This window comes from Lactuca serriola, chromosome 6 (genome assembly GCF_051521515.1).
Source record: "Lactuca serriola cultivar US96UC23 chromosome 6, Lser_US96UC23_V15, whole genome shotgun sequence".
NCBI lineage: Eukaryota > Viridiplantae > Streptophyta > Magnoliopsida > Asterales > Asteraceae > Lactuca > Lactuca serriola.
The window spans coordinates 173,147,338-173,174,682 of record NC_136413.1 but is presented as its reverse complement, the minus strand read 5'-3'; the positions used below and the strand labels follow the sequence as shown (position 1 = coordinate 173,174,682).

Here is a 27,345-nt window from a genome sequence, read left to right as displayed (position 1 = left end):
TCAAATTTGCACAACTATGCATACCAGACTATTTCATTTTAATGCACCAAAGTTTCTTCATATTTTCACAACTGTGCATACACCTTGACAAGACCACACTAGTCAACCATATGTTCCAATTCTTGTATGATGAACATATAAGTACATGAAATGTGACTAGAAATATATAGTATTTATCAAATAAATATATATAAATTGAAAGTACGACGTAATATGAGACATGCTTGTTAAAATACTATGTACTCACCTCGATCTCGATTGAGGAATCAACAAAACTATCACACCCCTTCTAATTCTAAAAAATATGATCACTTAGAACTTCATTTCCCATATAAAGGGTCCTTTCATTACAACTTGGAGACCATACCATCCATTCCACAAACATTTCTCATATTTTCTCATCATGTGAAAGTTGTATGAACTAATTTTTTTTTTGTAAGGTTGTATTACCACTCTTCGGGTAAAATTATTTGTGAGATAGTACTATTATCTGTCTTCCACAAAACTAAACACAAGGCATATTCGGGTAAAATTATTTGTGAGATAGTACTATTATCCGTCTTCCACAAAACGAAACACAAGGCATATACAGGCTAGGCACAAGACACATACGATCGTAACAAACGTACTAGAACCCTATTTTTTTCATTCAAAACTCGAGTTTTGTTTTCAACTTTTAATATCCAATCATCTCTAGTCACATTAGAAACCAAAATGAATGGATTTGATTGTTTGGGTTAATCAAGGCAGAAGACAGTGTTCTAATACCAATTGAAACATTATTTACTAATTCAATCCCAAATTAACATCAAAACTCAATTTTCTCACCATTTCTCATCATAAAATTCTAGACTTGAAGGAGTGGTGTTCATACCATAAAGGAATCATATGTGAACTTAAGGAATCGTATGTGAACTTTGATGTTTTTATAATCAATACCACAAAATTTTCCTTGGAGATAAATCTTGATTTCATCTCACCTATCAAAAGCATAAAAAACTCTTTCCTTCCCACATGACTAATCTAGAAATGTTATTCATCTCAAAGCTTTGGCATTTAGCCCCCACACTTGAAATCATCCATGTACAACTACGATTTGTTATCTTTTTTACTTAAACCCTATGTTGCTAGTTAGTCAAAACTTTTTTACTTAGACAAAATATAAAATTAAATTCATCTTTTTAATTGGAAATGCCCTAATTACCAACACCCCTTAAACGTTTTAAGTCAATTTAATATCCAAAAATTGTAAATATCGAAATTAACCAATTTCCATATCATGAAGCAATTAAGGTCCAAACACTAAAATAACAATATACTTCCACCAATATTTTACCTTAATTTTTACATTGGAAGGTTTTTATCATGAATCAACATCAAAGCTTATTCCTTAACACCTAATTCAATTCCCCATTAAATACTCTTTGATGGCATATTCACACTTTATTGTTCTAACATCTTGCACCAAATCGCGGATATTGTATGAGCGTTGTGTTCGGGTGGATTTCCATGATTAGAAAATCATCTTTGAAGCAAAACTTCCCTCACTTTCTCATGGATTTCCATACTGGTCACCCAATATAACAAACTAATTAACTGTAAAACATGATATAAAATGATTATTGGTGAACTTAATAAACATGTGAAAATTGTTATTTGGAAAAAGGTATAAAACTCATATTGTTCGATCCTAGAAAAATAAAATATTAGTAGTTAAATCATGACACTGTTAAAAATACCCATAAATAGTAAATAAGGCTCATTTCTCGGATGAAACATGAGCGTGTCACAAATTCTTGTGTTAAATTAAGCTTTCATCTCACAATATCTTTATGAGTGACAGGTGGTTACACTTTATTTTTCTTTCCTAAATGGTGTTGCTTTCCGAAGGTTATTGAACAGGCACCAAAAGGTGAATCTTTGCTAAAGAAAAGAAAAAGCTTTAGGACACGACAAGTCCTCTAAATAAACTGTACTCTAAAGCTATTTATAAGTGAATAATGTTTTTATTGTTAATTAATTGCATGCTAAAGACTATATTCATATTCAAATTAAGAATCTTTTTTAGTTACATATGAAAGCAGTGATATTATAGCTTGCACAATTAAAGAAATTCATAGTTACTTTACCTTTTAAACTCTTCTCTGGAAAATTATTTATGGGATCTCTTATGTAAATTAAGTTATAAAATAGGACAAATTGCATAAAAGACACTAAATATATATAAAATTTTGATTTTGACATTATGTTTTTTTTTTCTCAATTAATTCATTCAGTTTACAATTATATTGCAAATTTAACCAACCGACCGGTTTGATTTAGATGTTTTATGTTTCTCACTTGCTGACTAGACAAAAAACTAATATGAATTCCATATATGATTATAGTTAACAAACACTTTAATTAAAGTGAACACTAACATAGATACTCACTTTCCCACATTTCTTCTTTTTCTTGTCTCAAAACATCACAATTTGCAATGGTTTTCTAAAGTCGCTCAAGTGGTTCATCATCCCAAAATAGTGTAAGCAAGAAAATGAATGTTTCCTTTAGGTGATGTTACTGTGGACAACATTCTTTGCCTTTGCTTACACCACTATGGGATAGTGAACTACTTGATCGACCTTGAAAAGCCATTGCACAAAGTTGTGATGCCTTGAGAGAAGAAAATGTTGGTGATTTTGTATCATCAATGTGTATTTAAGTCTAATGGATTGACTTGTTGACCAAAAATCAATCTTGATGATTATTAAACAAGTACAGATGGTGCGGAGTGCACACTTGTTGAAGTTCATTCAAGATTTAAAGTAGACTGTTATTTAGGGGCGAAGCCCATAAACGAATGGGGGTCCGGGGGCAGCGCCCCTGGGAGCGGGGTCCAATGGGCAGAGCCCCTGACTAGGGTCGAGCTGCCAAGTCAGCGCAGATTTTTTTTATTTGGGTTATATTGCTATATTAAAAATGCATTAGAAATTTGAATTTTTGAAAATAAACCCGGTTTTTGACTTTGTTTTGACCCTTATATAAATAACCCAGTTTTAGTGACAGGTTTCAAACATCAAACTGTTTTTAGTAACAATTTTCAGACATACAACTGTCTGGTGACAGTTTTCTAATGGACATGTTACTTAACTAATTTTTGGTCTTCATTTGATAGTACACGCGAAATTCATAACACCTAGATTCTCTGTTCTTGCTCTCATTTCTGAGTCTTATCCGATTTAAGGTTGGGTGTACCACCAAAATACTTTAATCTGAAAGTGTATACACAATTCTCAGAATTTCCAAGACTATTATTATCCCAAATTTCTAAGAGAAAACAATAAGAAATAAAGAAAAATGAGTACAGATCTACGTAATGATTCAATATAACCCACACATTTGCTAATTAGGACCATATGTGGAAGCCACATCAGTATTTTGCCCAATCATCAAGTGAGAAACATAAAACGCGAAACAAACTAGTTGATTGGTTAATTTTATGACAAAATTATAAACTTAGTGATTTAATTAAGAAAAAAAACATAATATCAAAATCAAAATTTTTTGTAAACTTAGTGTTTTTTTTATACAATTTGCCCTAAAAGTGTGCAAAATATATTTATAATTGAATATTCACAAAATTTCTTACTTCATATATATATATATATACATGATCATGAGCATCTTTAAGTGTGTGTGAGGTGAAAGACGCACAGGACCCATATCGTCAAGGGGTTAGTTTTACATACGATTTAGTTTGTTGTCAGGTAATTGACAATCCGATAATCCAAAGACAAAAGTCCATGTTTTGTTCCAATTCCAATAGCTCACGCTAAAATATTATATACCATGAACTTGATCAGTAAAAATTACAATCAAAAGATATGTTTGTCGATGTTGCTATTAAAGAAGTAAATATTTTAATTGAGTTCTTCGAGGAGTTTAGAAAATCAAGGTTATTTAATTAAGGAAATTGATGATGCTAATTAACTTTCGAACGTTGAAATGAATATTGATCTCGTGTTCCCTCAAAGGCGTCTCATTCACCGAGAAAAACAGTTTGATGATAATTCAAGTAATCAAGACGTCGTACTTTAGCCAATGAGAAATTTAAGGTTAACTATTTTTTATACATTGTAGATCAAGCGATGAATTCTCTTAGAATAAGACTCGAACAACTCGAAGCTAGAGTATGATTTTTTTTTTTCCAAAAAGTTGAAGAAATGTGATGACAAAGATCTTAAGTTGTGTTGTAGCTATCTGGAAGTCACACTTAAATATGGTGACCGATTGGATATTGATGACAATGAACTTTATTTGGAGTTAAAATTGTTTGATGAGTTTTTATCTGGTGAAACTACTAACATCACCGATGTTTTAAAATATATTAAAAAAGTCGATTTTTTTTCCTAATGTAGTTATTGTATATAGAGTTTTCTTAACTATTTCAGTAACAATGATTTCTTTATATTTATAGAAAGAAGTTTCTCAAACTGAAATTGTAAAAATCATACTTAGATACAATGTGAGTTAATTTCTTTGTACTTATTTAAAAAAAACATCACAGCATATTCTCTACACAAAAAAGATATATAAAATCAACTAGTTAACTCGTTATAGAGACTCCTACTAAAAATATCTTGGATTCTTAAACACCAAGCAAATGGAAAGCATAATAATTTAATCAAACTTTTCAAAAAGCTAATGTCATTTTCTTATTTACTATTGCCTGCAATAATTAAACTTCATTTATATCATTTTTATTTACTTTAGCCTTTTTGCTCCAATTCTAATGTATTTTTATAAAAGAACTAACCATGCATATAGGTTTTTTGTGCTTTTAGATATCAAATAAATTAATAATGAAGCAGAAAACGGTGAAAAAGTAGTTGTTCTTATTGTGTTTATGTGTAGACCTAATTTTGACCAATAGTTATCAATGTAGATAACTTTATAGAAAAATATTTCCAAATATTATAATATATTTCTATACCAATATAGAATAATCATAATACATTTTGTGAGATGGTGGAAATAATCTAAAAGCGACTTGGTCCCTTTCCCACTAACCTAGTTATATTTATTTATCATGTCAATGCATTTAGTTCCTTGTCTATAAAACCCCCCCAACACATTTACATATTTTCCATCTTTGTTGTTATTCAAGATTTTCCATTTGCTCATGCATCAGTAGGTCTCTCTCTCTTTCTATATGCACACCATAAAATTTTGTAATTTGTTTAAAGGTTGTTTGATATATCTTTTATTAGTTTGGTAAAAGGCATAAATTTGGAGTCTGAAACTGATTCTAATTCTGATACTGATACCGATGTTAATTGATATCATATAATTGTATAACTAAAAATATTTTGTTTATTTCTATATTTATGTTATGCTTCTTACGGGCAAATAAGAGGTTGAGTCCAATTCATTCAAGAACTATCAAATATCCATTTGGTTAAAACCAATATGGTATGGAGATTTGTTTCAACATAGGAACTCGGGACTTTCTAGCTACAGTAATTAACCTTACTAGTTGTATATAACTTTAAGCATTTTTTTTACTATGTTAGGATTTGCATATAAATATGGCACCAACATCAACCCAATTTTCCACTTCGACAAGAATGGGAACATATGATCCACTTCACCATGTTAGCATGTCGAACGACATCTTCGAGGATCACATGAGCACGAAGAAGAGCCATACCATCATCAGTCAACCCGAAGCAACGAGACTAACCAACAATGTAGGAGAACATATATATTATTTTATGAGTTTTCATCGTATGGATGATCATCTTTACCCTGTATTTACATTTTACACTCATCTAATTCTTTTTGTCGTGTTCTTTAGATGGAGTACACTTCTCAAGAATCATTAGAATCTTATCGGGAGTCGGATAAGAATATTTCAGATAAGGTAAATTATTTCATTTGATTATGCAATAATAATTAATTAACTATATATATATATATATATATATATATATATATATATATATATATATATATATATATATATATATATATATATATATATATATATATATATATATATATATATATATATATATACACACATGACATCTTATGCTATTTAAAAATAATGTGCTGCTAGAGATGAGTTTTAATAAGTTACTTAATGTATTTCAGTTTCAACGACGATTAGCACAAAACCGTGAAGCTGCACGAAAAAGTCGTTTAAAGAAAAAGGTATGGAAAAACATTTTGGTCTCGAGTGATTATAATTTGATATTTAATTAGCATGATCTTTTTGTCTCGCTTGTATAGGCCTACGTTCGAGAATTGGAATCAGGGCGTCTAAAGTTGGAAAAACTAGAGCATGAAATCAAGAGGACTCGACAACAGGTTTAAGAGAATCCTGCTACCCAAAAACTTTGAGACACTAAAATTTGTCGCTAGCTAAAGCATGCTTCTGTCGATATAGTGTCGCTAGATTTGTTCTCTAGACTTTGTGTATAAACTTCTTGTTATTGTCTTGATTACAGGTTACGTATGTGGATCCACCAGGCTATGGTCAACTACCTGGTAATGTCATCTTGAGTGTATATGATTTCGTATTTTTTTTCTACATGAATACTTTTGTACTCAACATTGCAAAATCTTTTGAAACGATTCTCATGTGTAGGGATTGCTACATTTGTGGCTAAGTATGATTTATGGGTTGTTGAGCAACATAAAAAGGAGAGTGAACTTATGACTATCCTACAAACCGATGTAAGTGATGATGAGCTTCGGGTTGTATTAGATGGTGTTATAGACCACTACCAAGATCTTTTCTGGATGAAAGCTGATGCTGCAAAGGTCGATGCCTTTAATTTGTTATATGGGTCGTGGAGGTCTCCCATTGAGAGGTTGTTTGAATGGCTTGGTGGATTCCGACCCTCCGAGGTTCTATATGTAAGTCCTTAAATCATATACATACCACATTTGGTTTATGTTTATGCAAAATGTCGTTTTTCCACAACCCCTAATATACCTAACGCACACCACCCTATATAGAAAACATCATCATATGAGATGTAAATCATATACACAACACTGCGACTACTGAATCTTATGTTCTGATAATGATCTTTTGGTTTTGACAGATACTAATGCCATGGTTTGAGCCATTAACAGATACACAAATCGTGAATTTATCCAAACTTAGACACACATGTCGACAAGCCGAAGATGCATTAACTCAAGGAATTGATAAACTTGAACAAACGTTGGCTCAAAGCGTCGCTATTAACATAACGGAAAGTGCAAATTGCAACACTTGGATGATTTCGGCAATGGAGGAGCTCCAAGCACTCGAAAACTTCTTAAACCAGGTAAATACTAATTGCTAGAGATTTTGTTGATTTTTAGAAATTTGAGATGTTGTAAATGTTAAAATTTACAGGCGGATCATCTTCGATATCGAACGCTACAACAAATGTCACGGGTCTTGACAAATCGTCAAGCAGCAAAAGGGTTGCTTGCATTGGGCGAGTATTTCCAACGTCTTCGTGTACTAAATTCACTTTGGTCTGCTAGACCTCATGGATTAGATTTCGTTGTTGGTCGAAAAATGTAAATGCAGTTTATAGCAATATATATATACAGTACTTATTTTAACGGTATGTGTTCCACTCTAACGTGTTGAGGTTTTAAAGATTCGAAAAATATGTTCGTCCCCTAAAGGTTTGACCTTCAAGTCTACAGACATCGGTGTAATTTAGGATTAAAATAGGAGCCGTTCAAAAAATAAAGTTCATCGGAAGGTCATTTACTTAATAAATGAACATACATAAATAAGAGTTTGTGTTCGTATAGCTAAACTAACGAACACAGACAATAGTCCCATTTGTTCATTAAAATTTATGTATGTTTGGTATACACACACAGTGAGAGTGTTATTGGAGCTTCTAAGAGCGATTTAAGTTTTCCTACTTCTAGATTTCATAAAATTCCTAAGTATGATCAACATATCATAAGTTTTGACGATCAACTTTTACATTCTCGATTTGGATGTTTATGTTCATTTACATTTGTGCATTTATGCTTATTTATGTTCAATATATGTTTCATGAGATCGTTCAACACCTTAAGGAACATAAACGAATGAGTAAAGGTAACTTGTCAAACAAATGAACATGAGCAAAAAGATTAATTTGTCATTTATCTATTCATGCTCGATTGTTTGTTCAGTTAATTTAAACGAACGAACATAAACAAGCTCTTTGTTTTTATTCATTCGGTTCACTTACAAACCTAATTATATTGTGGTTGGTATATATTAATAATAAAAGTTAATATTACAATGACATGAGAAAATTCATGATATAAAACAAACCGTCTTTTCTAAAAATGTGACTTCCAATATGTGTGGATTAGTCGAAAACCTTTAAGTTTGTTGTTGAAACTTGTTCTAATAGTCCTTGAGACGACCCACACCGCTTTGTATCAAGAGTATGATATAAGATGTTAATTAGTACACAATGGTGGTGAGATCGTTATATAAGAGTTTCGAGTTCACGGAGAATCTAATCCACATTGGAAATTTGCTAATATTCATACCTTAGCATGTTACGTCTCGAATTTCAAAGGCAAATTTTCATTTTTATTTATTTAAAATATAAGTCTTACAAAACATTACAATTCATTATTATATTAAAGAGTATCTTAGCGGAAGTCTATAAAACTTTATTGATGCTTTGATGTTGATATAGTCATGTTTGAGCCTTTCCACGGTATGATGAACAACTTGCAAAGCAGTTATTCAACAACTATATGCCGAGGCATAATGAATTCCCTCAAAATATTCCATACCACAAAACATATACAATGCATACACACAATGAGCTTCAACATATAGTTGGTCCACCCTTTGACCTTCTGCATAACATATAATTGGTTTGTCCATTTTGCTTACAACAATAGCTATCCCACATCTTGGACTTTAACATGAAGCTAGTCCGCCCGAGTCTATTGGCCTTTAGCACGAGGCTGGTCTGCCCTCAACTCTATATATAATGACATACACATAAAATAACAATCCACATAACAGGCAACTAACTATCCTAGTCTAATTTCCTAAGTGCATACTATAGGGTAACTATATCCTAATATACATAAGATACATACTTGAGTATACAATATAGCGAGATGAACTTACCTGGACAGTTTCTTAAGGGATAAATAGTTAACCGGACACTTTGATTAACGAGCATCACTCCAACGAGGATCTACCTATATTACTATAGTTTATTAGTTCCTTTGGGAATCTGTAATGTAGACTTGAGCTACTACTAATCCCAATGAATACTGATAATTCTATCAAATAAAGATCGGTCAGGCCGGACAGTTGGGAGACAGGATCATTTCGGCGTATAGCTTTTCTGAAATCCAACAACCAAGCCAACATGACCATTATAGGCACCTCTCCTGTAAGTAGATCAATTAATATTTTGACTTTGAATTACTAATAAATCTTTTTTAAAGGTTCATAATAACGACTTATGACTATAGTTACACATAAATCCAGAGAGTGTAGCTTAACTTACAGAGGTTTTAGTGAAAACTGGTAAATATAGGCAAACAAAATCCCGACTCGAACACTTCTATTTTCCGAGCACTACGGGACCTTAGAACCTTACTAAAATATCCTAAAATTTGGGAGAAAGTTGGACTCGAAGGAATTGAAGAGATTAAAGACAGATATAGAGAATTTGAGCTGAGAATGCATGAATTTCGGAGGAGTATTTATATGGGAGAGGGAGGTACGCTGCGTAACGCCAAGGGGCACGCCGCGCACTTGGCCCTTGCTGGCTCCTATCACCTTTTGACACATATCTCGCTTCGGTTCCTCCACACATCTTTCTTCTAGAAGGTGGCACGTGCAATGTCCGTAGATTCAGACTAGTTAATTAAGACATACTTAGCGTTAAAAATGACTTTTTCCTAGAAGATTATTTAGAATAAATATCCTTAACCAAAGTTATAGTGTATGTGACAAGGGTTCTGTACATATAAAGAACGCTAAAATCCGACTTTGTATGAAGAAGTTATGCTTCTTCATCGTTTCACTATTAAATCGGCACAACTCTACGTATGGTAACGAGTGAAATTTTGATAGATTACGTTTTAGCCTAAGTGATCTAAATGAAATTCGTAGTTGTCGTTAAACCGGGAATGTGCATATAGAGAATGTTCAAATCTGACTTCGTAAGATGAAGTTATGATTTTTTGATTTTCAGTGCATCAATATACAACTTAGAAACCGAAGTAGAGATCGGTTGATTGTTAGGAAAAACAATCTAAATGAGAGTTGAAGATCTCATCTATATGGTTCTGTCAATATAAAGGCAGTCGAGAACGAATATCATATGAGAAAGTTATGGATTTTTAATGGACTTTAATAGTCTAAGCTTGTTAAAAATATAACATTAAAAATAAGTTCAAAATTAACCGACGGGGTCTAAATGAAAGTTGATCTCATTGAGAGATTTCTGGAGATATAAATAACGTTGAATACGGAGATCGTATGAAGAAGTTATGACATTTTGAAAATCAAAAAATCTGTACGCGCGAAGTGCACCACGTTCACTGATGACATGGCACCACTAGAGGGCGCCACGTGGCATGGCCGGAAGCCGCTTCCTCCGAGAAACTTGTTGACATGGCTCCAAAATAACACGACACGTGACTCCATAAGAGTGTGACATGTGTCACATTCTATAAGGGGGTGAGGTGGGCAAACGACAACACGACACGTGACAGAAGCCTAATGGAGCCACCCAGGCCCTAGTACACGGCGCGCATACCTAGAGGTGGTGACGACGCACAAGGTTTTTCTTGCCTATAAATATCCGGCTTCGTGTATGCTTTCACCTCTGCACCTACACACTTTCTCTCTCGAGCGATCTTACTTTTTAAGCCATTTTCTATCGTTTCTGACCTGCAGCAAAGACCTGCGACACCCCTAAGTACTCATCTGAGTAATATCCTTCGAGTAGGAGATCCCGAGTCAGTATTCTGCCCGCTTAGATTTCGGGTCTTCATCAAGAACCTCTATAAGTTAAGCTACACTTAGTTCATGTTAAGTGTAACTTTTAATTATAGGCATAGTCATTATTATGAATCTATAATTAAGGTTTGTCAGTAATTTCAAGTCGTTATACTGATTGATCTACTTATGGAAGTGATGCCTAGGCTGGATTTAGTGAGGTGTTTAAAGTGTGATTTTCAAAGAGTATACTCTGTATACCAAACGGACCCTACCTCCAGTATGATCCTACCTGGTTATTCCTTATTTAAATCTTAAAGTAGACTTTGGGATTGTTGAGGAATATAAACCCTTAGGATAATAGTTCCATGAAATATGAAATTAGACTAAGACTTAGCGTTATGTACGTCTAGGTCTTTTGAAAAAAAAAGGTGTACGGTAAAGCTCTGCCCAATTCACCAATCACCAGACACCTTGTCAAGTGATTACATAGTTCATTTCATGAACATGATTTAATACAAGTATAATTAAAGTAGTAAATATCTAATGGAAGTATTACATGAGTTATATGCTTATTGCATGAATTATATGTTAATATATGTATATACTGTGCTATCTGCGGACATGATATGGTTCTATTTTATGTTAGGATAAACATATAATTTTATATAATAATATTCAAGGTAAAAATTGTTGAGAAGATAAATTATTAATAATACTTGTTAACGTATGGTCCATTAGCATGGTCCAGACGTCAAGACTTGGCGCACTAACCTTGGTTGGCGCTCTCTTGGCACTCGCCTGCCAGCCTTGTCTAGCGCCCACGACTGAATCTTGCCCAATGCCTGCTTCCAACGACCCCAATAGGCCTTACACAACTCCTTGTTAGCTGGTCATGAGTTGGGTTGGCCCAAGGCCTGACCTAACTCTCTCTTGACCTAATTATCCCATATAAATAGAACGTAATCTCCTCCATAGAGGGAGAGCTTCCCTTGGACGTTTCCTGGGACCTAAACCCTAGAGTCTTCATGGCCAAACACACTAAGATGGTTTTCTCTAGCTAGGGAGAACCATCTCATCTCTACCAACCGATCTAACTTGATCGTCGAAGCTTGCTCCCAGTGCACAATCCCTGGGGAAACTCTAACGGATTTGCTATGACTGTAGCTTAGGTATCTCGCCGGAATCTCACTGATAGCACCGCCTCCAGATCTCCGATGTGGATCCAACACAGAAGACCCGACAGCCTGAGCACATGTCGCAACATTATGATTAATAATACCTAATACTCTTATGGAAGATAGGTTAGTGTCGCCCAAGAATAAAATTGGTATTAAAAAGTTGGCTTTAGGCACTATAATCTAGTCTAGGGATATACTTAGGCTTATGGAAGATACCTAGTTGATATTATGTAGTCTCATTAGGAGAATGTTCATAACCTAGGAATAGAGAGTAAATTTCTATTCCATGACACTATCAGGTCCCGATTAGGAAACTTTTAGCGGTATGTCTGATCATATCTCAAAGTAGGATGAACACTTGACCATTCTAGGCGGTCTTGTGAATTACATTTTTAGTGTAGGCTCATAACCTATAGATGTAGTTGAAAGGTAATACCGTATTCATTAAATTACATTGAAGGCTTGGGTGCCTTAAGACTTACATCGGCTAAGGGATCCCCTAGCTGTGTAGTCAAACTCTTACCTTAAATGGTTCATTGGAGAAACCTGATAATCTTGGACTAGGATTTGTGAGTATCGGCATGAATAGATATGTAGGAATATAAGCCAAAATGGATTTAGTATGGTAACGATTGGTTTTGCGGGTCTGATAATTAAAGAATATTATCATATCAATATTGTGTGGTTGAAATTCTTATGTATCTCACCAGGTTTCCCAAACCTGACCCACTGAGTTTATATGCATCACATGTATCAAGACTTAAGCTACTGGACTTGATTAGGACACTGAGTGAATAAGGGACTACCTGCAATAGTATTCAGGATCATCAGGTCTTTACACTGTAACTTATGTATCTGTATTGATTATGACATCTTTATGATTTTAACATTTTGGAAACAAACATTTGTAATCAAAATGATCTTTTGTACTGGGATTTTATGCAAAAAAGAAAAAAAATAAACAAATGATTTTAAAATTGTAAAGAAAAGTTTTAATTTGTTCTGAAAATTAGAGGATGTCACATGTGTCACACTCTTATGGTGCCACATGTCACGTCCGTATCTTACCACGTCATCATGTCTCTTGGAGGAGTGAAGGGTCGGCTTGCCACATGGCGCACTCCGGTGCTGCCACGTCATCAGCGCAATCTTTTTTTCGTAGATCTTTGGATGACCATATAACTTTTGCATACGAGCTCCGTTTTCGACATTCTTTATATCGACGGAAAGCACTTGATGAGATTTACAACTTTCATTAAGGTCTCAACAATTAATTCTTGCTTTATCAAAAATGTGTATTTTCATTGGCTTAGACTGCTAAGATTGCTGTGAGAATCATAATTTCCTCTCATGAAGTTAGATTTGGGCGTTCTAAATATGTACACTCTCGGTTTTACAACTACTACGAATTTCATTTAGATTGCTTAAACTAATAAGCCACCTATCTAAAACTCAATTTTTCGATACGTTGAGCCGCTTCGGTTTAAACACAAAACTTCGAAGAAGCATAACTTCTTCATACGAAGTCGGATTTTTGCGTTCTATATATTTATGGAAAACATATTGAGGTTTACTATGCGTCCATGATAATTATTTTGGCTTAAGATTAATAGATTTTTATTTCGTATTTTATAATAATTACACTCTACGGTTATGGTAAAAATGGGATGTTACATAGCATGCATTTTCATGACTCTTTTTCCAAATAACAAATGTTATGTGAGAACATATGATATTGTGTTTGTCATATATTAATTAAGGACCGATGTCCCTTTGGACATGTTCATTATCATCTCGACTTTTCCTAGATCAACGATCTCTTCCTTGGCCACATCCAAAGCAACTGGATTTGAACTCCAACGCCATAATGTTCACACAATGTAGTTTTTCAAATCTCTTCCTTTGTTTCAACCACCTTTGTTCTAAGAGGCATCTCCACCGACCAAGAAAACAAAGCTACCCAGTTCATCATTTCCTTTTAACCTGCCAAACAAACTGTATCCAAAGCCACTTGATTTGATGGATCCTTCTTGCCCGCTTTTCACGCACTTATGTCAGTATCCCCTTATCAGGAACAAACGATTGAGAACTGCAAAATCCCCATAGCATCCACCATGCGACACTACCTTCAAATTCGTTAGAAATCGCATGACATCCGTTCCAACCGTCTGTTTTTTGCTAAAGTCACTTCACTGGACTCCCCTCGGTGTGTAGACAAAACCCCAAAGAACCACCAAAGCTACCTTTAATGGCCACCCCCATGTCGCCACCATCGCTGCCTTTTTCGAGTATTTTCATCCACCCATTTTCAAATTGACACCACAACTAGAACCATTGAGAGATACGCAACAAACCCCTACTAAGAAAACCTATGTAGCATCTCGCCAAGAAAAAATTTCTTTCATTTGCTGAAATCCTAGCCCCCCCATGTAGGGGAGGAAGAAAAAAGGTCAATTTAAGTAATTGAAGCTAGTAACTTTAACTGTGTGTGAGAGAGAGAGAGAGAGAGAGAGAGAGAGAGAGAGAGATGACATCGTTAAGGTTGAAGTTGGCGACTAAAGGTGTTGGTGGTGACGACGATGCTAGCGGTCGTTAGGACGGTGACGAAGGTTGTGGTGGATAACACTAGCGTGAGAGATGAAGTACCAACAACGACATAAATTAAAACCATAAAAAACTTTCCATAAAACCCGAAAAAGACTAAATACTAAACTTCGTATTCTATGAGTGTGTTTGAGAGTGCTTTTAAATCTCCTTGTTGGTTTTTTGGAGAAGCCTTCAATTCTTGACTTTAAAAAAAATTATTTTTTACCTAAAAAATTAGTGTTTAGAAAACATTTTTTTAATTAATTAATTTTTTGAAAAGCTAATAAATTACCAAATGACTTCTAGCTTAGCCGGGGGTGGATGTGTGTGGTGCCCGGGGGGTCCCGGACCACTGCTCCGCTTCGGTCCGTTAGGGTAAAAAAAATTCTATTAGGTGCACTAGCTTCAAATTCGTTTGGGTGACACTATAATTTCGAGAATTTGAGGCCCAAAAAATAAAAAGTGTAAAAAATGTTAGTCCAAAAAAATAAAGAAAATTGGCCCAATAGCCCAAATGCATTGTGACTTTGTAGCCCAAGTTGCTTATTAAGTTTTTAACCTAATTTGGAATTGTGACCCACATACCTAATATCCATTGGCAACTCAAAGAAAAGAAGCAGGAAACGATCGCCTTTTGAAAAGAAAAAAAAGAATCGACAATTTGGCATCTCCTGTGAAAGCTGCGATGAGAAAAAAAGATCGCCAACGCAGCCTCCTGCCTCCCTTCAATCGATTACAACCAAGGCATAAGTATTTCGATTTTGCTTGGCTTGTCTTGGCACTCCCTTCAAACTTACAAATACAATGAAACAAGTAGGTATTGATAATTTTAGGTTTATGAAATTAGTCAAATTAGTTGTTTTTTTTATTGAAATTTCTTATTGTTTAGGTGAAATTAGTAGTTCTTAACCTTGAAATTAGTTGTTTACTTGTAACTTGTTGTTAGAATGTTAGATACTTAGATTATTAACCTTGAAATTATTCAAATTAGTTTCTTTTCCATTGAGTTTTTGAATAATTGGATGACTTGTTTGATATTGAATTGTTAGGATAAAATTGGGTCCTTTTTTGGAAGAACAAACATCAATAAATCAAGTGTTGGAGAATCCTCCAAAAGACGATGATCCAATGATTTAAGTTTTGAAGAGTCCTCTAAAAGACCATGTCCTTCTAAGCAATCATTCCCTTCGGTTTCTAATGTAAATCCACAACCTACAACTACTCCAATTACAAATGTTGAATTAAAAGATCTTCCAAAAGATCCGGGTGTTAGACCAAAGATTACAACTTACCATCCAAATCAAAGAGATGAAATAATGTAGCACCTAGTTCCTGGTACGTAAAATTTATCTTAGTGGTTTTCATTTTTTTAGCCTTGGACTCGGCGAGTTGTAGGTCCGACTCGCCGAGTAGAGATGGGACCCGGAGCATGTTTGAGTTGGCGACTCGGCGAGTCCATATTCTGAACTTGGCGAGTCCCCGCTGTCTGATGAAACCCTAATTCCAAGGGTTTGCCCCTATTTAAGCTAGCTTGTGCGGCCCAAGCTCGCCCCTTTCACCCTTAGAGTGCCCTACATCAAACCCTAACTCGTTTCTTGTGAGATTGAAGTGATTAGAGTGATTCCTTGAAGTTTTTGGGAGAAAAAGGAGAGTGGATCAAGAAGAGGAGAAGGAGACCAGATATCTTGGTGCTATTTCAGAGTTCTCTGAGGTATATCTCTGCTCCATTCTGTTTGTATGCTTAAAACCCCATTAGAGCACCTTCTGAGCTCTTCTTGAACCTTTTTCCAAGCTTGTGCATGAAGTAGAATTCGTAATAGGTTGATTATCTACTAGATCTAGTCATGTTTGAGCTCCAGAAGCTCAGATCTATAACCTTTATGGGAGTAAATTGCTTGAATGTCCTAGATCTACCTTCTTAGCCTTTATTTCGCCTTTAATCCCCATTCTATGCATTTCTACACGTAAAGTTGGAAACTTTACGTGAACATCCTGCCCTAAGAACCCAGATCTGTATATGGCATGGACTGGATTCGAACAAGATCGAGTGTATAGTAATTGCATGTGGCAGACTCGGCGAGTCACTCATCGAACTCGGCGAGTCGGGTCGCGAGTCCCCGAGTTTTCCCCCTTTTCGTTTATGCCGAGTAGAGTAGTGAGTCCTGGGTGGACTCGGTGAGTTGGAAGCTGAACTCATCTGGGAAGGAACTCGGCGAGTTAATGCCCTGACTCGGCGAGTTTAAGGCAACCTTCTTAGATCAAGAACAGACTCGACGAGTTGTTCATACAACTCGGCGAGTCAAAGCATAAAGTGTTCATCGGATGAAGATGAACTCGACGAGTTGTTCATACAACTCAGCGAGTAGGATGAAGGACTATTGGCCTTGGGTATAGAAGGAAAACTCGTCGAGTCAACGTCTAACTCGATGAGTAGAGATGGATTTATGGTCAGACTAAGGGAAAGGGACTCAGCGAGTTGGTAAGCCAACTCGGCGAGTCTGGTCAACTGGCAGTTGATTGTGACTTGACTCTCGATTTGTTAAGGGTAAATGGTCAATTTACCCTGAAGTCGGTTAGCAGTATTTGACTAAGGGTTTTGTGGGAATTATAGCCGGAGGATCTCCGGAGCAGCAGTAGCAGCAGACAGTCAGTTCTCACACAGATCGGCAGTTACTTTGAGGTGAGTTTCCTTCCAGTAGTAACGAGTCTAAGGCACCAAGGCCGGCCCGTATAGACGAGATGTTAGTATTAGAGTGTGGGCCGAGCCTGTATCTCTTGGTTGAGTTGATTATGATATATGCCAGTATGATAGAGTTGTCTATACTTGTTGTCTGTGTGATACTTGTATATTATGGGTTAGCGGCTGAGTGTGGGCGAGGCCCGTATCTCTCCGAGAGAGGAGTATGGGCGAGGCCCGTATCTCCCAGATAGTGAAGTGTGGGCGAGGCCCGTATCTCCTGGCTAGCGGAGTGTGGGCAAGGCCCATATCTTCATGAGTGTGGGCGAGGCCCGTATCTCCTAGCTGTACATTGTATGCTTGCCTGGTATGAGGTATTATGGGGGAACTCACTAAGCTTCGTGCTTACAGTTTTCAGTTTTGGTTTTAGGTACCTCTTCTTCGAAGGGGAAGGAGCTGGCGCGGTAGCGGTACATCACACACACCTGCTTGTATTCCGCATTATGATATTTTCCTAGGAAATTGTACTCTGACATTTTTATGATTATGACAATGTTTTCTGACATGCAACATCTTTTGTGAAATGAAATGATTGTTGAATGAATTATTCCTAAATGTTTTGCTAAGTACATGTTTTAAAAACGAAATTTTTGGCCCGTATTTTTGGGATGTTACAAATAAGGAGGACATATTTGCTTCAAGGACCTTGTCAACCAAGGGGTCATACATTCCATTCAAAGAAAGTAGGTTCAAAAGAAAGACGTTTTGTTGTTAAGTGGTTTGATGACTTTGATTGGTTAGAATATAGCATAAAAGAGAACAAAGCATTTTGTTTACTTTGCTATGTATGTGGAGACATGGTGGGAAAACAACATGGGAGAGATGTATTTGTTTCACAAGGTTTTGATAGTTGGAATAAAAAAAAATCATTACGAGATCATATGGATGGTATTGATAGTTTTCATCAAAAAGCAAAAGAAAATTGTGAATTTTTATTGAAAGAAAAACAATCTATTAGTGCAGCCTTCAAGAAGCAAACCAAGATTGAGAAGAGTAATTATAAACTTCATTTAGGCGCTCCAATTTGGTGTTGTAAATTTTTATTGAAAAACGGTTTACCATTTCAGGGTCATGATGAGTCGAGTGACTCTCTTAATAGAGGGTTTTTCTTTGAGTTATTATCTTTCTCGAGAGACCATAATGAAGGCATTCACAATGTTACCATAGAAAATGCTCCTCAAAATAATCAAGTGACGTACCCGAGGACTCAAAAGCAAATTGTTGAATGCTTTTCAATAGAGATAATTTTAGGTATTTGCAAAGAAATTGGTAAAATTGGTTGATGAATCTAGTGATGTATCAAAAAAAGAACAAATGACCATAGTTTTGAGAAATATCGACAACCGTGGAGTGGTGAAGGAAAGATTCATTGGAGTAGTGCACATGAATGATACATCCTCTTTGACTCTTAAAGTGGCCATAGATGACGTTTTTACCCGTAACAAGATGGGGTTCACATTTCAAAACCATCACAAGTTTGATGAACTTATTTCTAGAGGTTCGTCATGTTCTTGCTTATGTCAAAGAGAAATGATCCACTTTAAGTAACCGAAATCAAGCATTTGGTATCCTAAAATATTTCAAGACACTAGATTTCGTATTTTACTTACATTTGATGTATGGAATTTTACACCTCACGAACGTATTGTCAAAGCATCTTCAAAAAAAGGATCAAAATATTTTAGAAGTGGTTTCTTTGGTTAGAGGGACAATGGACGCATTGAAGTCTTTAAGAGACACGAGGTTTGCTAAACTTTTATCAAAGGTATTCTCTTTTTGTCAAAAATATGATATTAAAATTGTGGAGATGATGGAAAATTATGTCACATTAAGAGGCCATAAGACTAAAGTTACTAATCAATTTCATTTTGAAGTTGAAATTTTCAACACCATCATGGATATGCAAATTATAGAATTTGAGACTGATTTAGTAAACTTAGCACCCAATTACTAGAATACATGGGGGCTTTGAGTCATTGTGATTCATTTGTTATATTTGACAAAACAAAGTTGTTAAAGTTGAGTGAGTTATACAAAAAATATTTTGATAATGCGGAGATGATGCAACTTGATGGTGAACTTTAAATACATTATCACGCTTTGCATAAAGATGACCGGTTCACTAGTTTGCAAGAAATTTCCGACATTTATCGTTTGATGGTGGAAACGGGGAAACATCGGCCTTATCCCATGATTTATAGGTTGTTGAAATTGGTTTTGATTTTACCCATTGCAACTGCAACAGTCGAAAGATGTTTTTCTGCGGTGAAGTTGTTGAAGAGGATTTGCGTAACAAAATAGGTGATGATTTTTTGAACGATGTCATGATTTTTTATGTTGAAAAAGAAATACTTATGAAAGTGAAGATCGAAGATGTAATGGGTCGGTTTAAAAAAAAGTGTACCCGAAGATGTCAAATTTAAATATTAAAATGTAATAGATTGGTTTGATATACTAGTACTTTTTTTTATGTTATTATATTCGGACGATAAAAAAATTATGTCACTGCTATGATAATTTTCTGCATCCGCCACTGAGCTTGGCGTTATTAGATGTTGTCCCCTTCTTAAGTAAGATTGTGGGTTAAAGTCCCATAGTACACATAAATATATTTAAGAAGTAGTTTACAAGTATATATAAAAAATTTAAAAAATTTAATAAATCATTTTGAAAAACACTTCCAAACAACCAAAAAAAGAAATTAAAAAGAAGAAAAAGAAAAAGGAAAAAACCACACGAGCATTTTATATTAAAAAATAACGTGGCTCTTAAAACATTACATTTAGGGGTGTCGAACGGCTAAAATTTTTGGGTTTTTCGGTGGAACGGGTATTTCCCTAAGAAAATAATACCCGATACCTGACCTATATTGTAATTCGGGTTTTCGGGTATTCAGGTTTGAGGTCGGGTGGGGTAATTATCGGGTATACTCGAAAATTTCTTAAATGACACTTATTGATAATTTTTTTTTTTATTTTTTTAATTTTACATGTTGGTTGATTTAAATAAAGAATTGGGTAGGAAAATACTTCATACAATTAACAAGTACATATATAATAACAATACAAATCATTATAATATGTTATGTGCTTTTTTAATTCCATTCCGTGCGATAGTGAGAAACTGAGAATTGTGATGACGGTTCAGGACTTCATATTCAACGTCGTATTCCCTTTGCAAGTTTGCGGTCGACTGTCGAGTCGTCGTTCATAAGAAGGAAACGAAGGGTTTTATTTTATTTGAAGTGTACGTACGTGACTGCATTATATATTTGGTATTATTTAAAAAACGAATTCGGGTATACCCGAAAATAAATATTCATACCTAAGACCCGACCTATATTATTATCGGGTTAACCTATTACCCGAATGTTTATACCCGTTATCCGTTCTACCCGACCCATTCTACCCGAATTCGAAACGGATCTGATGGGTAGAATGGGTTTCGGGTTTTTTGGACGCCTTGATTACATTCCAACTGAAAAATTAAAATTGTAAGATTTTAGTTTTCCTTTTCATTTCCTTCACGCATCTTCAATCTTTAGAAGAAAAACCCCAAATCAGAATCCCAAATTTTGATGATTCTTTCGTAATTGATTTCTTGAAATTAGAACTAGGGTTGCTGAGAAAAAGAAAGTTTAAACTCAATGAGCAATTTGAGGGGAATTTGTAGGCCTCATCATGCGGTATACTCATCGATAACATGTTGTTACAGTAGAGCTCGGTGTCGACCTCGATCGATTGTTAAGGTTTCAAATTCGATACGCAATCCTAATAATTCCTCAAACCCTCGATTGTCTTCTTCCCGTTCAACAGTTTTCTCTCCAGGAATTGATTCATCAGATGTTCGTCAAATTGAACCCTTGTGGGGTGGATTCAGTAATCATCAGCGGAGGACGCTAGTTAGGGCAGCTAATTGGACTAACGAGAAATCTCCATACGATACTCTCGGTATATATTTTCATTTTCAATGTTTCTTTTACTCTGTAAATTACAATATATATATATATATATATATATATATATATATATATATATATATATATATATATATATATATATATATATATGTTCATGTAATATATGTTTTACAGTTACGCTTTTTGTGTTAGTCTAAAAGATTATTAGAACTGAATTGTTATAAAACACCAAAAACTTTATTAAACATGAAGACTTAGGATTGAATAATCAGAAAATCATAATCATCATCAATTTTTGCCAAACACTCGAAACTGAAGTCACAGTAATCAGATTAAACAAACATCCAAACACTATCTTTTCGATTGTCACTAGTTTCAAGTGATGCATTAAAGACGACCATGCAGAATAAATCGGTTTTGCTTTCAATCTTGAGTTATGAACATTCAAGTGAGATGAGAATGTGTTTTTCTCTCTTGGTATGTTCAAATCTGCACAAATGAATAACAAGATGATCGTATAAGGGTATATTAGTAATTTTACCCCATATCTAATGTGTTAAAAATGTAATGACACAGAGCTGAAGGGCGATGCTGATGATGATGAAATAAAGTTGGCATACAGACGTTTAGCAAAGTTCTATCATCCCGATGGTTTGTCCTTGTTTACTTTCCTTGTAGTTTCTAAAATGGTAATAGGGTACTTTTTTTCTTGGCTTATGGATATACATACTTATTTCTTTATTTCTTTTTTTCTTAAATAAATTAAATTCCCTAACTACCCTTGAAGTAGTCTATCTGATTTTGTGTTTGTAGTTTATGATGGCAGAGGGTCTCTTGAGGAAGGAGAAACTGCTGAAGCTCGATTCATCAAGATTCAAGCAGCCTATGAGTTGCTAATAGATAGTGATCAAAGAAGAAAGTATGATATGGAAAACCGTGTCAATCCAATGAAGGTAACCATCAAATCATCAATGATTTTATCTGTACTGTATTTGACCTGCATTGGACTGTGAGTCGATAGACTGATAATGATGTCATTTACACAAAAGTTGTAGTTTTTTGTCTCATTCAAAAAGGCGGGACAGGGTCTTGCTCTGAATCTTTTGTTTGTTTGTGTAAAAGACATAAATACCCTTGTCAAGGTGTGATTCTGGTATTTTAGATTTTGATCATTGATACTTGCTGACGTGGCAGGCATCTCAAGCATGGATGGAGTGGTTGATGAAAAAGCGGAAGGCTTTTGATCAACGTGGTGACATGGCAATTGTTGCTTGGGCAGAACAACAACAACAAGAGTTAAATATCCGTGTACGTCGCCTCTCACGTTCAAAGGTATTGATTTTTAATAATCATATTTAATAAATTAATTATTTAAAAATACATTAATGATGTATGAAATTATAGATTGATCCTGATGAGGAAAGAAGAATTCTTGCGAAAGAGAAGAAGGCATCAATGGAGAATTTCAATAATACTTTGAAAAGGCATACGCTTGTGTTGAGGAAGAGGGATTTGATGAGAAAGAAGGCAGATGAAGAGAAGAAAAAACTCATCATAAGTAAACTTTTAGCAGCCGAGGGTCTTGAGCTCGCGTCAGATGAAGATGATGCGTCATCGTAGGGGTATTTTCGGTATTTGATAAAAAAATTACTTATAGGGTGTATATTGATTAATAGCATAAATTGTTGTATTGTATATATATGGCTTACAAGATACAATACAAGCATAATGTATCTTTTTCAAGTTTATTCAACTTTGTCTCCGTGAATTTATGTTGCATTTGTTACATGGAACGATATTGAACGACATGGTATGGAAGCTTTTTAGGGTTCTTTATGATAAGAAGCGTCAAAAGGTTAAAAAAAATCGACATGAATGAGACAATTTAAATGTGCTTGAACTCTCTGGTTTTTGTAAATGATAATATTGCACTGAGTTACTAGAGATAAGTAATTTATAGGTTACATTGGGATTTTGATTCAAAATGTGTTGAAAGAGAGGTTGTAACGGATTAAGAAAATTCAATGATAGCTATAAATGTGAGGGGTTCATATGTATTCACCTTACATGAAAAAGAGCATTTGACCATAATGTTGTAAAAGCATATATATTGACAATGCATAAGAGGAAGAATTTAGATATCCAAGTCTCTAATAAAGGTGAGTAACATGGGTACATTCGCATGACATATGTACCTATAGTGCAAATTAGGAAAGTCAATTGTATATGGTTTCTTAAGTAGAAATATTGTATACAAAAGAATTTGTTGAGTAGAGCCTATATTATATGGTTTCTAGAGTAGGACCATACACATATAGATTCATAAGTAGAGCGTATATCATATGGTTTCTTGAGTAGGGTCATGTAGAAAAGGTTTAGTGCAAATTATATATCGATTTATTTCTTGAGTAGGTCCATACATACATTGTTCTTAAGTAAAAACATACTAGACAAGATCTTAGGTCGTGTCTTGAGTGGAGTCTAGTGCGAGTTACACTATGACATTAAGCAAATCACATGCTGCATTACATTGAGCATTCATGCACAAATAGCTTTATAACTTCAATCCTATTTCTCTTCCGTCTTGTTGTTGCATATTCAACTCCTATTGCAGTTGCGACTTGTTTTCTTAATCTACCCAATTGGTCAAGGCAGCTTTTCTGATGGTATGCCTCTATGAATTTTTGGTACTTTCAACTTCATGATTGTATTCCAAGCTGAACACAACATCCTTATGCATCCATTGCAATATCCGCATTAATAACTGGTCATTCTCTAGGTTGATTCTTCTAAGGTAACATTCTAAGGAATTATCAACATGAGCTACGGAAACAAAAAAGCGAGAATGATCGAAACGAGCTCGAATATGGAACTCGTTAGGGAACAAATGCTTTTAACTACTGAATTACGTAATTGGAAGTAACTAACTAGGTTTACAACGAAACCTAGAAATCGATCACTGATCCAAGTTGAGTCCTTTCCAACCTGAGCGATTTTGATCAACTAGGAGGCACTTTCTTTGAACCTTGATCGGATGTGTAAGATAGGTGGGAGGTGGTGACCCACAACGATCATCCCTGGTTTACAAAGAAAGGAAACTTGAAAGAATGACATAAGATAAAGGTAAGATAATTCTTTCTAGCCTTAACTGAAAGCGAGGGAGGTAATGCTAACTCTATCTTCCTCTCTTATAATTTAGGAGATTACCATTGTAACTACTGGTACCTGACCCCGTTGGCTCGAGATTGCTTGATCCCCCCCCCCCCCCCCCCTAACACCAACTAACAAGTGTTGATCAATAGAGCGATAAGTGCATCCAAAAAAGAAGTTCACATCCCGATCACTTTCATCCGTGTAAAGAGTCTTGAATCACTTTGTACCCATCTCCATGATTTCCTTGGCATCATATGACCATTACCTGCCATCTCCATGATTTCCTTGGCATCATATGACCATTACTTGCTTGCCTTGAACTATTGCGCCTACACATACCTTTTCCTTCACGTCCTCCCTTTCCTTTTGTATGGTACTAAAACAGAAAAGTGGATGCCCATATGAAAAAAGAAAGAGGTCATTGTTCTTCCCAACTGCTCTAATCAACGTGCCTACACCCCATCCTGTTTGGAGAACGATATGATTGATCGGGAGTACTTATGAAACCCTACAATGAACTAAGGGATTGATCTATGGTGTCCGCTTTTGTTTAATCTTTTGTAAAAATAAAATAAAATAACAAGCAACGAAGAAAACAAGACAGTATGTTGTTGCGCTAACTCGCTAGCTCAGAACCTATTTCATTCATATCCAAATAGACCACTTCGGCAATAGGATTCCACACTTTCAATACCAAGATTGAATTCCCTAACTCTCTCCAACTTGAAATACACCAGCTCAGCCTTCACTTCTTGAGGCTTCCTCTACCCACATATTTATGTGCATACAACACTTCCATATAGAGAAAAATAGGATTACCATGTTCCATCAATAACACCTAACCTATGTCGATGATCCCTCACTACACACTTTAGATATAATGAAAACCTTTAGTTTAGTAACCATAACAAATATGAAGCAAGACCTATTCCCTCTTGTCCTAGGAATAACTGAGGGACTTAACCCAACACCTTACGACACGAGCTGGCGACAACATGTCGGAGTCAAAAATATATATATTTATGGACCTGTACTAAGCTTACATCATTTATTTTACATTTCATCTTTACCATTGAGATTTATTATGGATTTTATTATGTTGATATATTTTTACTTACTAACTTCATGTTTATAGTTATTATGTAAGCATGCATTTCAGGTAATGGACCTAGGGACAAGAGGAAGGGGAACGGAAATCTTAGTTAGGGATGTTGTCACACCCCCGAACCAGACAGCGGAAACATCCGAGGGCTCGCGTGACTTAAATTGAAATATCATCACAATGAATATACATGAAACATAACACATTCATCACCAAACATTACATAGTACAACTGGCATTGTTTACATCAAGTATTTGGTTTACATCACATGATCCCAAAATATAAAATGTTTGATGATTAGCAACTACATAAGAAACTTTCAACACACTGGATGCTTCTTCGTTCTAATGATTACCTGAGAATACAAGTTATTTTGAAAACGGTCAATATATATAATGTTGGTGAGTTCATAAGTATGTTTGGTGTAAAATAGTTTATGTTGTTCGTAAAACCCAGAAAATCCAATATTTTCTGTAATAAGACTTTTCATGAAAATGTTGTGATGATCATGTAAGTATATGCATGAATGATTTCAGAACGTGTATAAATGAGAAGTTTTACATATTAGTTATTGAAAGTACAAGTGAATAGAATTGGTTTCCCCGGAAAACCTGATGTTTTCCGATAAAATATTATGATTGTTTTGTATTATCGTATCGTCACAACGAATAGTGGCGGACGCAGGATTTCATAGTAGGGGTTGCACGGGAAAGGTAGGGGTTGCATGATAGTAGAAAAAATAAAAATTTTAAAAAATTTCGAAAATGTTTCCACTACGGTCGGAAAAGTTAGGGGTTGCCGGTGCCACCCCGGAACCCCCCTAAATCCACCCCTGACAACGAATGAATATAATCCCATGATTTACTTAGATGGTATTGGATCTCTATGTGAGTCGTTATAATCATGCATGATAATGACTAGTTCGTCTGTCTTTGCATTCTAATGAACACCGAAATTGATCTTAAGATTTTTTCACCCTAGACTGGCCGAGTCTAACTGTAGCGAACAACTTAGGTGTGGGGGAGTCACCCCCGCATAGATCTATACACAAACTCTCACTCTCCTTCCAGGAAACTTTGATTACAACTACAGACTACGACCGACACTTATTGGTGTCGCCCGTTATTACTCACTTAATCCAAATGAATTTGATTAACCTTGATTAATGACCTGATTTTAGTTTACTTGAAGATAAGGCAAGCCTCACAGATGAGGAGAAGAGGACTACTAGGCCCTACTAATTACGTATGTTATTTAAGACTGTTGAGTATATGAAAGGCGCGTTGGTCCATTTCGCATAAGATTTATGTGGACCTTACTAGTAATACTAATGGGCCACTGAGGCCCTATAGCATGTAAAAGCTATTGAGGGTCCCTCAAGCATGTATTTGGGTCATAGAAGGCCCAAAAACATATATTATTATTGTTAGGCCCATAAGTCATGTTAATGGGTCACAAAGGCCCAATAAGCATGATTGGAATCTTTCGAGCCCAACAATTTGAATATTTACTTGTTTTAGGTATAGTATAATTGCCGGAAAGTCTGATTGAAAAATTATTAAATCGCAAATGCACGAAGTTTATCGATTGTTTTATAACGTTATTTAAATTTATGAAAATATATGTATATTTTTCATTCTAAATTCATAATTTATAATTTGGTATTTTGACCGAATATCTTAATA

The 27,345-nt window shown here is 35.1% G+C and overlaps 2 protein-coding genes across 4 annotated transcripts; both read left to right on the top strand.

The window, feature by feature from the left end:
- The first annotated feature begins 5,084 nt into the window (after positions 1–5,084).
- Positions 5,085–7,611, top strand: TGA7 (bZIP transcription factor family protein). Of its 3 annotated transcripts, none has more exons than XM_079005221.1 (9): positions 5,085–5,176; positions 5,556–5,732; positions 5,840–5,905; positions 6,139–6,198; positions 6,277–6,354; positions 6,495–6,534; positions 6,635–6,906; positions 7,098–7,325; positions 7,397–7,611. In XM_079005221.1, the coding sequence occupies exons 2-9, from the start codon at positions 5,571–5,573 to the stop codon at positions 7,568–7,570; spliced, it is 1,080 nt and encodes a 359-aa protein (XP_078861347.1). In that variant the 5' UTR covers positions 5,085–5,176; positions 5,556–5,570; the 3' UTR covers positions 7,571–7,611. The 3 variants fall into 3 exon arrangements, with proteins under 3 accessions (XP_078861347.1, XP_078861348.1, XP_078861346.1); XM_079005222.1 differs by having other exon boundaries at positions 5,091–5,172; XM_079005220.1 differs by lacking the exon at positions 5,085–5,176 and adding an exon at positions 5,214–5,454.
- Positions 7,612–20,988: 13,377 nt separating this feature from the next.
- LOC145057394 (Chaperone DnaJ-domain superfamily protein) lies at positions 20,989–23,172 on the top strand. The gene is made up of 5 exons (XM_079005219.1): positions 20,989–21,435; positions 21,981–22,055; positions 22,218–22,357; positions 22,599–22,736; positions 22,809–23,172. Exons 1-5 carry the CDS (start codon positions 21,132–21,134, stop codon positions 23,022–23,024), a joined length of 873 nt encoding a protein of 290 aa, XP_078861345.1. The 5' UTR covers positions 20,989–21,131; the 3' UTR covers positions 23,025–23,172.
- The last annotated feature ends 4,173 nt before the right edge of the window (positions 23,173–27,345 follow it).